This window comes from Cricetulus griseus, chromosome 5, assembly GCF_003668045.3.
Source record: "Cricetulus griseus strain 17A/GY chromosome 5, alternate assembly CriGri-PICRH-1.0, whole genome shotgun sequence".
NCBI lineage: Eukaryota > Metazoa > Chordata > Mammalia > Rodentia > Cricetidae > Cricetulus > Cricetulus griseus.
Window position 1 is genome coordinate 170,622,557 of NC_048598.1, and position 14,628 is coordinate 170,637,184.

At 44.3% G+C, this 14,628-nt stretch overlaps 1 protein-coding gene across 1 annotated transcript in view; it reads right to left on the minus strand.

Annotated features, from left to right (window-relative positions):
• Cdhr3 (cadherin related family member 3) overlaps positions 1 to 14,628 on the minus strand; it is a 75,124-nt gene that overhangs the window by 21,030 nt on the left and 39,466 nt on the right. The window contains exons 9-11 of the mRNA XM_035445883.1: positions 5,682 to 5,853; positions 4,382 to 4,484; positions 3,416 to 3,514 (exon numbers count right to left, since the gene is read on the minus strand). Of these exons, the coding sequence (XP_035301774.1) occupies positions 3,416 to 3,514; positions 4,382 to 4,484; positions 5,682 to 5,853 (374 nt within the window). The remainder of the gene's footprint in view (positions 1 to 3,415; positions 3,515 to 4,381; positions 4,485 to 5,681; positions 5,854 to 14,628) is intronic.

A 14,628-nucleotide genomic window follows, 5' to 3' on the forward strand; every position in this document is an offset into this window, starting at 1 on the left:
CCTAATGAAATTGAAGCATTCATTGGAAGTCTCCCAACCAAAAACAGCCCAGGGCCAGATGGCTTCAGTGCAGAGTTCTACCAGAAATTCAAAGTACAGCTAATACCAATTCTCCTCAAAGTATTCCACACAATAGAAGCAGAAGGGTCATTACCAAACTCTTTTTATGAGGCTTCAATAACCTTGATACCCAAGCCACACAAAGACACAACTAAGAAAGAGAACTACAGACCAATATCCCTCATGAACATTGATGCAAAAATTCTCAATAAAATATTGGCAAGTCGAATCCAAGAACATATCAGAGAAATCATCCATCCCGATCAAGTAGGCTTCATCCCAGGGATGCAAGGATGGTTCAACATACGAAAATCCATCAGTGTAATGCACCATATAAACAGACTGAGAAAAAAAATCACATGATCATCTCACTAGATGCCAAAAAAGCCTTTGACAAAATCCAACACCCCTTCATGATAAAGGTCCTGGAGAAATCAGGGATAACAGGAACATACTTCAACATAATAAAAGCAATATACATCAAGCCGACAGCCAACATCAAATTAAATGGAGAGAAACCCAATACAATGCCTCTAAAATCAGGAACAAGGCAAGGCTGTCCACTCTCTCCATACCTCTTCAATATTGGCCTTGAAGTTCTAGCTAGAGCAATAAGACAACAAAAGGAGATCAAGGGAATACAAATAGGAAAGGAAGAAGTCAAACTCTCACTATTTGCATATGATATGATAGTCTACATAAGTGACCCAAAAAACTCTACCAGGGAACTCCTACAGCTTATAAACACCTTCAGCAAAATGGCAGGATACAACAAGATTAAATAAAAAAAAAATCTGTAGCCCTACTATATACAGATGACACATTGGTGGAGAAAGAAATCAGAGAAGCATCACCGTTTACAATTGCCTCCAACAACATAAAATACCTTGGAGTAGCACTAACCAAAAAAGTGAAAGACCTGTACCGTAAGAATTTTGACTCTCTAAAGAAAGAAATTAAAGAGGATACCTGAAAATGAAAAGATCTCCCATGATCTTGGATAGGCAGGATCAACATAGTAGAAATGGCAATCTTGTCAAAAGCAATCTACAGATTCAATGCAATTCCCATCAAAATCCCAACAAAATACTTCACTGACCTTGAAAGAACAATTCTCAACTTTATATGGAGAAACAAAAGACCCAGGATAGCCAAAACAACCCTGCACAATAGAGGAACTTCTGGAGGCATCACCATCCCTAACTTTAAGCTCTATTACAGAGCTATAGTCCTGAAAACAGCTTGGTATTGGCACAAAAACAGACGGGTAGACCAATGGAATAAAGTTGAAAACCCTGATATTAACCAACACACCTACGAACACCTGATTTTTGACAAACAATCCAAATATATATGCTGGAACAAAGAGAACATCTTCAGTAAATGGTGTTGGCATAACTGGATGTAGACATGTAGAAGAATACAGATAGAACCAAGCCTTTTGCCCCCCACAAAATTTAAGTCAAAATGGATCAAAAATCTCAACTTAAATCTAGCCACACTGAACCTACTAGAAGATGGAAAATACCCTTGAATTAATCTGTACAAGAGACGGCTTCCTGAACATAACACCAGTAGCACAGACACTGAGATCAACAATGAATAAATGGGACCTCCTGAAACTGAGAAGCTTCTGTAAGGCAAAGGACATAGTCAGCAAGACAAAACGACAGCCCACAGACTGGGAAAAGATATTCACCAACCCCACATCTGACAGTGGGCTGATCTCCAAAATATACAAAGAACTCAAGAAGCTATTCTCCAAAACACCAAACAATCCAATTAAAAAATAGGGTACACAACTAACTATATAGGCAATTCTCAATAGAGGAATCTAAAATGGCTGAAGACACATAAGAAAGTGTTCAACATCCTTAGCCATCAGGGAAATGCAAATCAAAACAACTCTGAGATAACATCTTACTCCTGTCAGAATGGCTAAAATCAATAACACCAATGACAGTTTATGCTGGAGAGGATGTGGAAAAAGAGGAACACTCCTCCACTGTTGGTGGGAGTGCCAACTTGTACAGCCACTTTGGAAATCAGTATGGCGACTCCTCAAGAAAATGGGAATCAGTCTACCACAAGATCCAGCAATTCCACTCCTAGGCATATACCCAAAGAAGCACATTCATACAACAAGGACATCTGTTCAACCATGTTCATAGCAGCATTATTTGTAATATCCAGAAACTGGAAGCAGCCTAGATGCCCCTCAACCAAAAATGGATAGAGAAGATGTGGTACATTTACATAATGGAGTACTACTCAGCAGAAAAAAACAATGGAATCTTGAAATTTGCAGGGAAATAGATGGAACTAGAAGAAACCATTCTGAGCAAGATAACCCAATCACAAAAAGACAAACATGATATGTACTCACTCATATGTGGATTTTAGACATAGAGTAACAGATTACCATCCTACAATCCACACTGCCAGAGATACTATTAAACAAAGAAGACCCTAAAAGAGACAAACTGGAGAATGGGAAAGGGTCACCATCCCCTGAGCAAATTGAGAACATGGGAAGAGGGGGGAGGAACCTACAAGAGTGAGAAGGGAAGAAAAAGAAGGATGCAGAGGTCATGAGGAAGCAGAAATTTTGAGTCAGGTGTAGATTAGCAGAAAGGACATATGATAGGTAGGATTTTAGTTGGGGGGTGGTAGAGGAGGAAGGGAGGGAGAAGGGAACTGGGATCGTCATGTAATTCAATCTTGTTTGTAATTCAAATATATAAAAATAAATATTAAAAATAAATCAAAGTATCATTATAACATCAGAAAATAAGTTGACTCAAGAAGAGGAAGACACCCTTATTTTGTCTTTAAATAAAGGAACTAGAAAAGTGGGAAATCTTTTTCCTACTTCAAAATTCCAACTGAGTGAGTCAATTAAAAATCACAGAAGAGAACAAGAAAAAGCTTAGTCTACAACATGGAGGATTGGTAGAAATCAGACAGACAGACAGACAGACAGACAAGGAAGCAATCAGAACATTCAGAGAAATGCAGTTTAATCAAGTTTTCAAACCCCATGTTTCATCTTGATGTCTCTGATGAAAGAGAGCAATGGGCAGAAAGGAGAGAGGGAGGGAGGGTGGAAAGGGAGAAGCAAGGGAGGGAAAGAGAAGGGAGAGAGGGAGAGAAGGGAGGGAGGAAGGCAAGGGAGGAAGGGAGAGAAGGAAGGGAGGGAGAAAACAGCGAGGGAGGGAAGGAAGGATGTAATAAACACAAATTAACCATGAACCTGGGAAAAGCTACTGGTGGTCCCTGCAAGGAGCCATGCCTCTTCAGAGCCTGAAGTCAGATGAAGCCTGGCAAGAGTCTATGTGATTTGGCCCCTACCCACCTGGTCTTGTTTCTGACACATCAAACATGTAGGATGGTCTATCAAAGATGAGAGGATATTCGTTTTCTGGGCTTGTTAGGATGGAAATGTATATGTTATCTAAAAATGGAAATAGAAACAAATTTACATCACAACCTGCACCCATCTGCTCAGTGGGCATTTTGAAAGCATCTTGTAAGTGTGGGCTCAGGTTCAGGTGGAGACCTGCCTTCAGACACTTAGTGGTAGATTCCCCGACACCACAGATACAGGCCACTGTGGAACCTGGAGGAGGAAGTTTGAGAAAAGCCTAAAAAGGATTGAAAGAGGCAAATGGGCCAGTATGAAAATGAGGACAGTGTGGGACAGGGGACAGTGTGGTAATGGGGACAGTGTGGGATAGACAACAGTCTGGAATAGGGGACAGTGTGGAGAGGGAGCTGTGCGAAATAGAGGCCAGTGAAGTATGGGGAGAGTATCAAAAGAAGGGCACTGTGGAATTAGGAGAGTGTGAAAGTGGGGGTGTATGGGATTGGAGGGAGTGTTCTAGCCATGTGCAAAAACTCTATGGTACAAAACTCTGTGAGTCTCTCAGGCCAACTGTAAGTGATTGGCACAGTTGAAGAAAAGGGGAATTTGCGTGGGAAGGGATGGGAGGCACAGTAGCCAGATCATGGAAGTGCTTGTGTGCCAAACCCAAGAGTTTAAACATTAATGTAACAACTGCAGCACTGTTGAAGGTAGTGAGGTGATGGCATTTGCATTTCCTGAAAAATCACTGACAGAAATAGAGAAGCTGTGGAAAAGGAGCAAGATGGAAGGCAGAGGGGTCCACTGTAATTTAGTCAAAACAGAGGGCGTAGCTGTTGGGGCCTGATTGCTGGGTGTAACAGGAAACCCTGTGCCCAATACCTAGAAGTACCTAAAGCAGTTCAATCACTGATGCTCAAGGAAGATGTCACAGAAGTAAGTCAAAAGGGTGCTTACTTTTATAGTATGGAGGGGCAGCATCTTGCACCTGGACTATCACACTGTACTTGTTGCCAGCTGCTAGGTTGCTTGGATTTTCATAATCTAGATCACCAAATAACTAGGTCAAAACAGAGATAATAGATTATACAGGATAAACAGTCATATCATTGGAGTGATAATTCTGTTTTCATATAGTTAGTGGCTGTGTAAATTGCCACCATCCTTAAAAAGCATTTGCTGGGGTGTTTGTGGAGTTTTGAGATATGCCCATACTCTAGTGTAGCTAGAGAACTTACTCAGATGAATTTACCAGAGGAGAAAAATCTATCTCCAAAAATGTCTAGCTAGCACCATTGCCCAACAAACAAGGTTCATGCCATCAGAGCAGTTGAAGAAAAGTATAAAATGAAGCCCTTTACACAGGGATAGTTTCCATTATTTAACATACGTATACAAATATGTAGAGGGATACATAAAACCATACAGAAAAGAAAAATAAATATATCAAAATGTTGATAGTGTTCACTCCTATATGGTGATGTTCATCAGTGTTTTCTACAATTTAAATAGTGGATACAAATCAAGAACCTAAGAAAAATATGAATTTCCCCAAAATCAAAATTAGCTTGTTTTCCATGACATCATGACTTCCAAAACAGCTTGAGACGGGTGGTAGAAAAGGAGGTGTGTTGAGAAGAAAGGGGGTGGGCAGCTTGCTCTCATTGCAAACAAGGTCTATGAGAAACACCCCTGGCAACCTTTGCACGCTCCTCCTTCTTGCTGTTTTCCCGCACCCTGCAGCAGGAGCCCTGTGTGAACAGAAGCCACACACCTTGCTGAGCCCCTCTCATGCCCATCCATCCAGCTCCGCCTTTGCTGGTGAGCGCCCTTTCCACCCCTCCTTGTTTTACTCTCTGTGGGGTCTCTGGTGGCTCTATGATGCAGAATCTATCAAGGTGGCTCTGCTGGGCTGTTTTTTCTCCCTTGCACTTCATTGGAGAAACAAGCACTCAAATAGCAGAAGAGCTTGTGCAGAAAGGGCACTGCCACATCTACAATGGCTCACTAAACAGGCATGCAAACGAAAGGCATGCCAAGTCCTCAGCCCCCAGCAGCTCTGCATAATAAGCAGTGCCAAAGCCCCAGTGAAATAAAGAGCTGACAGGAACACACAGCCGCTATTAAGTCTGTCAGTTACTGTGGCTCTGAGAGGAGGCTGCCTTGTGCATTTTTCTCTGCAGGGTAGCAAAAGCACCATGCATGTTGGACCAGTTTCCCCAGCGTCCTTTTAATGAGGCAATGACCGTGAACTGACCACAATTCTCCCAGAGCCAGCTGGATGCTGTGAGAACCTGCGGCTGCTCCCCACTCCAGATGGTGTGGTGAAGTTGAATTTGTTGTTTGGCGCGTCACTGTCATCATCAAAGCAGAACTTGTTCAGGTCCAAAAGCAACGTCCCATTGGCTGCTCTTTCAGTCAACATAATGCTGGCAAAAAGATACAATTCAATATTTTCCCCTAACAAATGGCAACTGAATAAGCCTTCTAACCCACAGGTCCTGGGCTGTCCTAGTGTCCTCCTCACTGCCCTCACCACGTCTGCCCTTGAGTCCTTCTGGACTGTGTCTAATATAGCAGCTAGAGGCATCCTGTCAGTGTCAGCTCACGGCAGCCTGCTCCAGAGAACATCTCAACTTTGGACCACAGAACTCCCCTCACCTTCTCCTACTTTATCTCCCTGCCCTCAGCTGCTCCTTGTTCATGCTCCTACAACCAGAGTGGGATGCTCCCGATGCTCCTCTCACAGGCCCCCAAGGCTCTCGCCCCAGGCCACTGCACCTGCTTCTGGAATGCCCCTCCTCCTGATCTTTAGTGTGTTCCTAAAGCTCAAGGTATTCTCCTTCTACATTCTACAACCTCTTCTTGTGACTGCTAACATGAACTGTGGATCAGCAATTGTGGAGCAAGGATTGTGTTAAGCTGTGGCCAGCAACAGCATCCCCACACGGTCACTGTGGCAGAAGGCCCATCTGCCGTTTGTTTCTGCCTTCACTGTCCAATGCCATGCTTTTAGTCATCGATGCTTCAATAGGGACCACTTATTAAAAGCTAATTGTGTGCTCTTTCATATTAAGTACTTTCCAAAAAAATCTCTAATTCCTGCAACTCCAAGAGGTTTGTACTCTTGGCCTTAGCTTACAGGAGAGCAAAGAATAGTTTGGAGGGGGCACAAGGATTATCTAAGAAAGTTAAAGCCTCCAGATGATGATTTTTCATTGTCTGTGTAAAATTTAAGTTCCTGTGATGGGGCAAGACAATGCAGAGGTTCCTCCATGTTGTGTGCTGAGGCCATTGCAGGTTTAACTAGAATCTGATCTCCTGATGGAGAATCCCATGGAAAACTACCCAGCTCTATTCTAGGAACCAAAGGTCAGGATGTCCTAGCTAACTTACCTTAGCTTCTGCTAAAAACTGCTTGCTTCAACTCTGCGTAGCCTGCCTGCAGCTGCCAAGCCAGATGCAGGATGTGGTTTCTGCTTTAAAAACCCCATGTTCTGGAAATCTGGGGCTCTACTCAGGTTCCTGAACACTTGAGTGTGGTCCCAGCTGCTAGAATAAAGACTGTCAGTTGTCTATACACTATGTCTGAGTGGGCATCTCGGGTGATCTCCCTGTAACATTTTAGAGATCCCAGAGACTGGACTCAGACACTTTGGGTCCTTGGGACCCCCAGGAGTGAGCAAGAGTGTTTCAGGGAGAATGGACCCTAGCGAAGGCATGTGGCCTAAGATATTCCAAGGCCCCAAGAAAATGCTCTCTGACCTATCACTGCCAAGCACTTCAGAAGCACCCTGCCATCTCCACCCAAAAGAGCAAATTAAAAGGTTTCTCCATCTTGTATTCTGGTCACCTGGTTGGAACACCTCCAGAGGTTCCGTCTGCAGAGGGCGTCATCTGAATAGGGAGCGCAAGCAGGGAGGTTGGATGTGACTGTAGTCTGTGGGTATCTGGGGTCTGTGAGAAAAGTCGCTGGAGCTCCCTGGCTTGTTGGATGAATAAATACTTGATAGCTACCTGTGGTTTTGCCGGGTTTTTGTTGTCTGTGTTTGTATTGTTTGTCTTTATCTCTTTAAGTCTGTGTGTCACTTGCCCTAAAATGGAGGGGCAGGGTAAGCTGCTTTATTGAATGTTAAAACTCAAAGGACTTCTGGGATAAGGACAGTGAAGGTACTCATTTTTCCCCAGGAAGACTCTGTGCTCTTTGCAAACATCAGTGCCCATCTTTTAAGGTAGGATGGCTACCTGAGGGACCTTTGGATATCAAGGCAGTCAGGGCAGTCTGGAACATTGTGACAAGCTCTCCCAGTCATCCCCATCAGTTCTCTTATGCTAATCATGGGCTAACCTTGGATGTTCAGCCACCCCCATGGCTAAAAACTTGTGTTTTCTAGCTGCTCTTTCAGTCAACATAATGCTGGCAAAAAGATACAATTCAATATTTTCCCCTAAAAATGGCAACTGAATCAGCCTTCTAACCCACAGGTCCTGGGCTGTCCTAGTGTCCTCCTCACCGCCCTCACCATGACTGCCCTTGAGTCCTTCTGGACTGTTGTTAATACAGAAGCTAGACAGGCAGGGAAACAAACTCCTTCATGCAGTGATGCTTGCCCTTAGGGAAACTGACAAGAGAAGAAATAGGGGAAATAGACCAGGAAAAAGGGCAAAAAAATATCTGGAAAAAAAACAACAGCGTGTCAATGGAAGAATGAATGTCCAAGCAGAAAAGAAAAAGAGGAGGAAAGCCACCCCATCCTCCAGCTAGCTGAAAACCCAGAGTTTGGGCTCCATACAACTCTATCACTGGGAACTCAGGATGACAGCAAGAATAGAGAACAAACCTATTAGCTTTCTAATAGACACCAGAGTACCCATCTCTGTCTTGACAGAACCTCTTGAACCCTCACCTCACAGCAGTCCAAGGAGCAGCAGGCCAAACCACCTATCCTTTGTGGACAACCTCCTGGACCAGAGACTAGGACAAGGTACTATGACTTATTCTTTTCTGGGTATGCCAGACTATCTATACCCATTGATTGAAAGGGACTTATGACAAAACTCAGAGCCACCATCTCTTCAGGGGGAACTCGACTGGTTTAACTACCAATATTGTGGTCACTTGTTCTTTAGTCAAGGTGTACCTCTTAAAAGAGGACTTGGCCACCTGGAAGGAAGAGCTATTCTCAGGATACCTGTAGGAATCCAAACCAAGAGACTCTGATGTTTGGGCCAAGGGGAACCAACAGGCTTAGCAGTATACTGGCCACCCATTATAGGTCAATGCCAGTATGGCTCAAACAATAATACCCCTTGACCTGGGAGACAATCCATGGATTGTCAAACACATCAACCACCAAGGGAGGCAGGAATTCTTGTCCCCTGCCACTACTCATGTAATACTTCCTTGCTTCCTGTATTGAAGCCTGACCCTCAGACCTTCCAGTCAGTTCAGGATTTAAGGTGGGGAGGTGAGCAAATGGGTGGAAGCCATCTACCCTCCTGTCCCAAAGCCTTACATCCTCCTAAGTTTGTTGCCCTGAGAAAGGAAGATTTGTATGGTCCTAGATCTAAAAGATGCTTTCTTCGGCCTCCAACTAGTCCCAGCCAGCCCACATATATTTGCCTTTGAATGGACTAACCTAGAGGGAAGATATGATGGGTAACTGCTACAGGGATCAAAAGCTCACCAACACTGTCTGTCGAAGCCTTGAGTGTGCAGATCTGTGTTCCATAGGATACTGGAAGGACCTGGGAAATGAGACTCTTATGATACCAAAAGAGACTCAGGAAATTGATGGGGAATGTTCTTTGTGTATGTTTGTCTTATTGGTTGATGAAAGGGGCAAACTAAACTAAAAGGCTTCACTTTTAGGAATGAAGGGACCAGGCCCTCACTCAGCCTCTGCTTTAGCAGCCATGACAGGCTACAGAAAATACATGTAGGCCTCTGGCACAAGGAAACTACAGATCCTCCTAGAGCCTAGGGCTAAAACTGAACACAGAGAAACTTCAGACTTCCCCCACCTCCAGCCTCCTAGGTACTTGGTTCCTGGGAACTGTTTGGCCACAAAAGAAACTTCAGGGGAGACCAACACATCCCTTATAGTCTCCAGGATACAGTTCTGAAAACTATTGGTATCTATGAAAACAGGACACCTGCAAGTAACAAGACAAAGCCATAGAAACCACAGAATGTTCCCTCTCAGCACTGACCAGAAAGAATACCTAGTACACAGGTATTTCATGCCAAAATATGACTTTGAGAAATTTCTTGATTGTTCCACAAATGTCAACCAATCAGAAAACAACCCATACCTACTGATGCAATCCTGTAACTTTTGTCTTTAAAACCTAGCAGTAGACAGGGAACTTCACCCCCTCTGGAGGCTGCTGCATCAGCTTGCTAGACAGGGTCCCTCCCGCGGTAGTATGGACAATTTAATAAACCTCGTACATTTGCATCGGTTGTCTGTCTCCCTGGTCTCTTTGTGGATCCTTGTGACTCAGGCACAACAGAATAAAACACTAACTGGCCATGCAGGATGATAGGTAGGACTAGGAGACAAGGAGGATTCTGGGAAGTATAGGCAGAGAGGAATCATCATGTGATCCCAGGAAGTACCACTAGCTAACCATAGAGGTCTGGAGATCTGTACAAATAGGCAGGAAGTGACATAGCTGGGCAGAAAGAGAATATAAGCAGGGAGAAATAGGAAAGCACTCTCTTCTCTGCAGAGACTCTAAGCAGTTGACATGCAGGACACCAGAGAAGTAACAGGTCCCCGGACCTTTCTCCTGTAAGAGAAGACCATATGGGAATACTTAGATTAATAGAAATGGGTTAAAAATTAAGACAGAACTAGCTAATAAGAAACCCTAGTCACTGGCCAACAGCTTCATAATTAATATAGTGTCTGTGTATTACTTTGGGGCAGAGAAGGGTGGCAGGACCTAGCCAGGCCAAGAAAACTTCACGTTACAGGAAATAAGTTTACTATGCAGAGAAGGCCACTTTCCTAGGACCTAGACTGATGGGTTCCAACAGAGATCTCCTACCCAGCCCAACCAACATTTCCCTCCCATGAGATTGGCTGTAGCCAGCACCAAAATCATTACCACACTATGCCCCAGTGGCACTGGGGCTGGGAATCCTTCTATATTCTCTACCCTTGACAAGGTTAAGTTTGTCTAATCACTCCCATCTGGGAACTGATCAGGACTGCTGACTGTGCCCGAATCCTCAACCCCTTATACATAGGGCTAGGGATCAACTAGACCATTGGTCTACCAGCAAATAAAAGCAATGGTAATTGGGTATAGCTTAAGCTACCACTGGGGGACCTACAGGGAGCTGGACACCAGGTGGAATCCAGGACTTTTGAGCTCCAAGCCTCCTCACTTTACTCCAATGCTTGCTATTCCACTCTCCAGGTCAGGTCTTTTCATCAGCAGCAATACTATGTGGTCCCTAAGACCAATCGGTGGGCATGTACCAATGGTTTAATTAAATGTGCCTCCTCAGAGCTTCCAACACTAAGTTCCTCCTTTGTGTACTGCACATCCTGCCCAGGTGTGCTTATGTCATGGGGAAGGAAGAGCACACACTAACATAGACCCAGGCTGCAATGGAAAAGCAAGCTGCACCCATCCTTGTCCTGCTCCTCACTGGAGTCACTATTGTCCTATCTCACTTACCTTAGCTGTTAAAACTGCTTGTTTCACAAAGAACATGGTCAACAAGATAAAATGGTTCCCTACAGAATGGAAAAAGATCTTCACCAACCCCACATCTGACAGAAGGATGATCTCCAAAACATACAAAGAACTCAAGAAACTAGAAATCAAACTACCAAATAACCCAGTTAAAAAGTGGGGTACAGATCTAAACAGAGAATTCTCAAAGAACAATCTCAAATGGTGGAATGACACTTAAGGAAATGCTCAACATCCTTAGTCATCAGGGAAATGCAAATCAAAACCACTCTGAGATTCCATCTTACACCAATCAGAATGGCTCAGATAAAAAACACCAATGACAGCTTATGCTGGAGAGGATGTGGAGAAAGGGGAGCACTCCTCCATTGCTGGTGGGAGTGCAAACTTGTACAGCCACCGTGGAAATCAGTATGTCTATTTCTCAGAAAATTAGGGATCAACCTATCTCAAGACCCTGCAATACCACTGTTGGGCATATACCCAAAGGATGCACACTCACACCACAAGTACACTTGCTCAACTATGCTCTTAGCAACATTATTTGTAGTAGCCAAATCTTGGAAATGACCTAGATGCCCCTCAACTGAAGAATGGATGAAGAAATTTGCAGTATATTTACACAATGGTATACTACTCAGCACTAAGAAACAATGGCATCCTAAAATTTACAGGCAAGTGGACAGAACTAGAAAAAAAAAAACATCCTAAGTGAGGTAACCCAAAATCAGAAAGACAAGTATAGTATGTACTCACTTGTGAGTGGATACCAGACATAAAGCAAAAGATATCCAGTCTACAATCCACAACCCCAGAGAAGCTAGACACTGTTCCAGAAACAGATGGAAGCAGATGCAGAAATCCACAACTAACCAATGGGCCAAGCTCCTGGAGCACAATTGAAGTGAGGTAGGAGTGATAATATGAACAAAGGAGTCAAGACCATGATGGGGAAACCTACAGAATCAGCTGATTCGAGCTAGTGAGAGATCAGTGACTCAGGTCTGACAAATGGGGAACCTGCATAAGACCCAATTAGACTCCCTTAATATAGGTGACGATGCTGTGACTGGGACAATATGAGGCCACTAGCAGTGGGTCCAAGATCTAACTCTAATGCACATACTGACTGAGCGGAGCCCATTCTATATGGAGAGATACCTTGCTCAGCCTAGGGGGGGGGGGTGGGGGTGGGGGTGGGGAGGTGCCTTGGTCCTGCCTCAAAGAGATGATGGGACAGACTTAGTAGACTTCCTAGGGGAGGCCCTACCCTCTCCCTGGAGCAGATGGGAGGAGGGAGAAATGGGGAATGGGAAGAGAGGAAGGAGGGGAAACTGGGATGAGAATGTAAAAAATAAGAAATTAAGAAAAAGTAAAAACAAAAACAAAAACAAAAACAAAACCTTCTCGCTTCAAACTGCTTACTTTTGTGAAGCTCTCAAAATGGAGGACATGGTTCCTACTTTTAAAAACCCCATGTTCTGGACACTTGGGGCTCTACCCAGGTTCCTGAACACTTGCATGTGGTCCCAGGCACTGAATAAAGACTTTAAATTGTCTATACACTTTGCCTGAGTGGTCACCTCTGGTGAGCTCCCCAATAACACAATCAATATATAATTTTATCTAGGCCATGCATGTTTGTGGACCTAAGCTTTGATTACACACTGTGGACCTAGGGGAGTGTGTCACCTGAAGAATTCAAGATCCTGGTGCCAGAGTGCAAGCACACACACACACACACACACACACACACACACACACACACACACACACACACACACACACACACACACACACACACACACACTGTCTCTGTGTGTGTGTGTGTTTGTCATCTCTTTCTCTGGCTCTCTGTTTGTGTATCTCTCTGTGTCTGTGTGTCTGTGTGTGTGTCTGTCTGTCTGTCCCTCTGTTCCTCTGTCTCTGTCTCTCTTTCTCTGTGTCTGTGCTCGGGCCGTGCTGCTGAAGATCTAACCCAGTGCCTGCTAGGCAAGAACTAAGCTGCATCAGTAGTTTTGACAAGCTCTTTTCATTTTTCTCTGGCACTTGGTATTTTTCCCACAAACATAAGTCTTAGAAAGTCACTCGCCCTCATTTATCAATCCCTGCCTCTAAGGGGAGCCCCTTCTCTCCTTCACAGCCATCAGATCATGTGCCCTCCTCACATGAAGGTGACTTGCCCAGCAGCTTTCTGGATCTCCTCCTGTTCATGAACAGCTTGCAAAGCACTTTCAGCCAAGTGCTGGACAATTTACAACATGAGCAGAGGCCACCTTGTTGCCTTTGATGCCTCTGCTGGAGCCTGGGCCCATTCATCATCAACCTGTGAATGTCACAGCCTCTCAGTGCAAAGATGTGGGAACCTGAAAGGACCTTCTTCCTCCAGGCTGTCCTGTCCCACCCACCCACAACCTCTGGACCTCCAACTATCACCCTCCCATTCTCCAGCCCATCTGCTGAAACTTCAAGTCACAGTGCCCTAATGTAAATGTCAGTGACTGTGCAGCTCCTTTTCCTTTGTCCTGTGGTTTTGTTTTGCTTCCATGCTTGGCAATGTAATGGCTGGGATGGAGAAGGGATCAAGGATGGGATGGTGGATACATGGACAGGGCTTCTCAGTCTCACAGGTCTGTATGTTCAGGATCATGGACTTGCAGGCTGAGCTCTTGAAGTGAAGATTTCCACTTTATAGTTCACAGAAAGGGGTCCTCTCAAGGACCACCTCACTTCTAAGCAGTCCAGCTGGGAGTTACTCTCTTTGGAAAAGACTAGAGGTGATGACTCCATTATTTAGAACTATCTTCAGAAATGAATGTAATTAGCACAGTTACTGACTTAGTGTGATGGATTTCAGGGCTAAACTGGAGACCATTGAGAGCAGGACTCTCTGTGGGCTTGCCTGGAGGACCTATGACATTCAAATTATGATTTCACTAGGTAGCATATAACACAGTCTGCAAACTGTCCTACCACCTCAGGGAACTGTAGACCACAGAAAGCCAGATTATTGGATGAACAGTTATGAGAAAAAGACAGAACAAACAAAGAGGCTTGAGACACAGCACAGTCTGCTACAGGCACCGATAGTCCTCCATGTAGAGGAACAAAGAGCCAGAAGGCTTAGGATAAACAGTGAATTTCCCAGGATGCACTGGGGCCACTGCAGAGGACTAGTACAAATGAAGATTCTCAAGAGAAGTGAGTGACTGCAAAAGCATTGTTCCATCTACAGGCCCAGACTTCCTTTAGCAGACTATGGGTTTAGACTGTGCCTATGGTGCTGTGGAAATCATATCCTAACTATCCATGGCATTTATCCCTGCCCATCTAAGAGATTGAACATCTGGAAGGCTCAAGTTTGGATAATGATCTACAACATGGTCCAGCCTGTGACTGGGTCAACCAGGTCTCAGCAGGAAGTAGACAGCAAATGAGAATAATTCTAGGAGATTTAGTAAAGGGGTATTTGGATGTGTGTAGAAAATTTA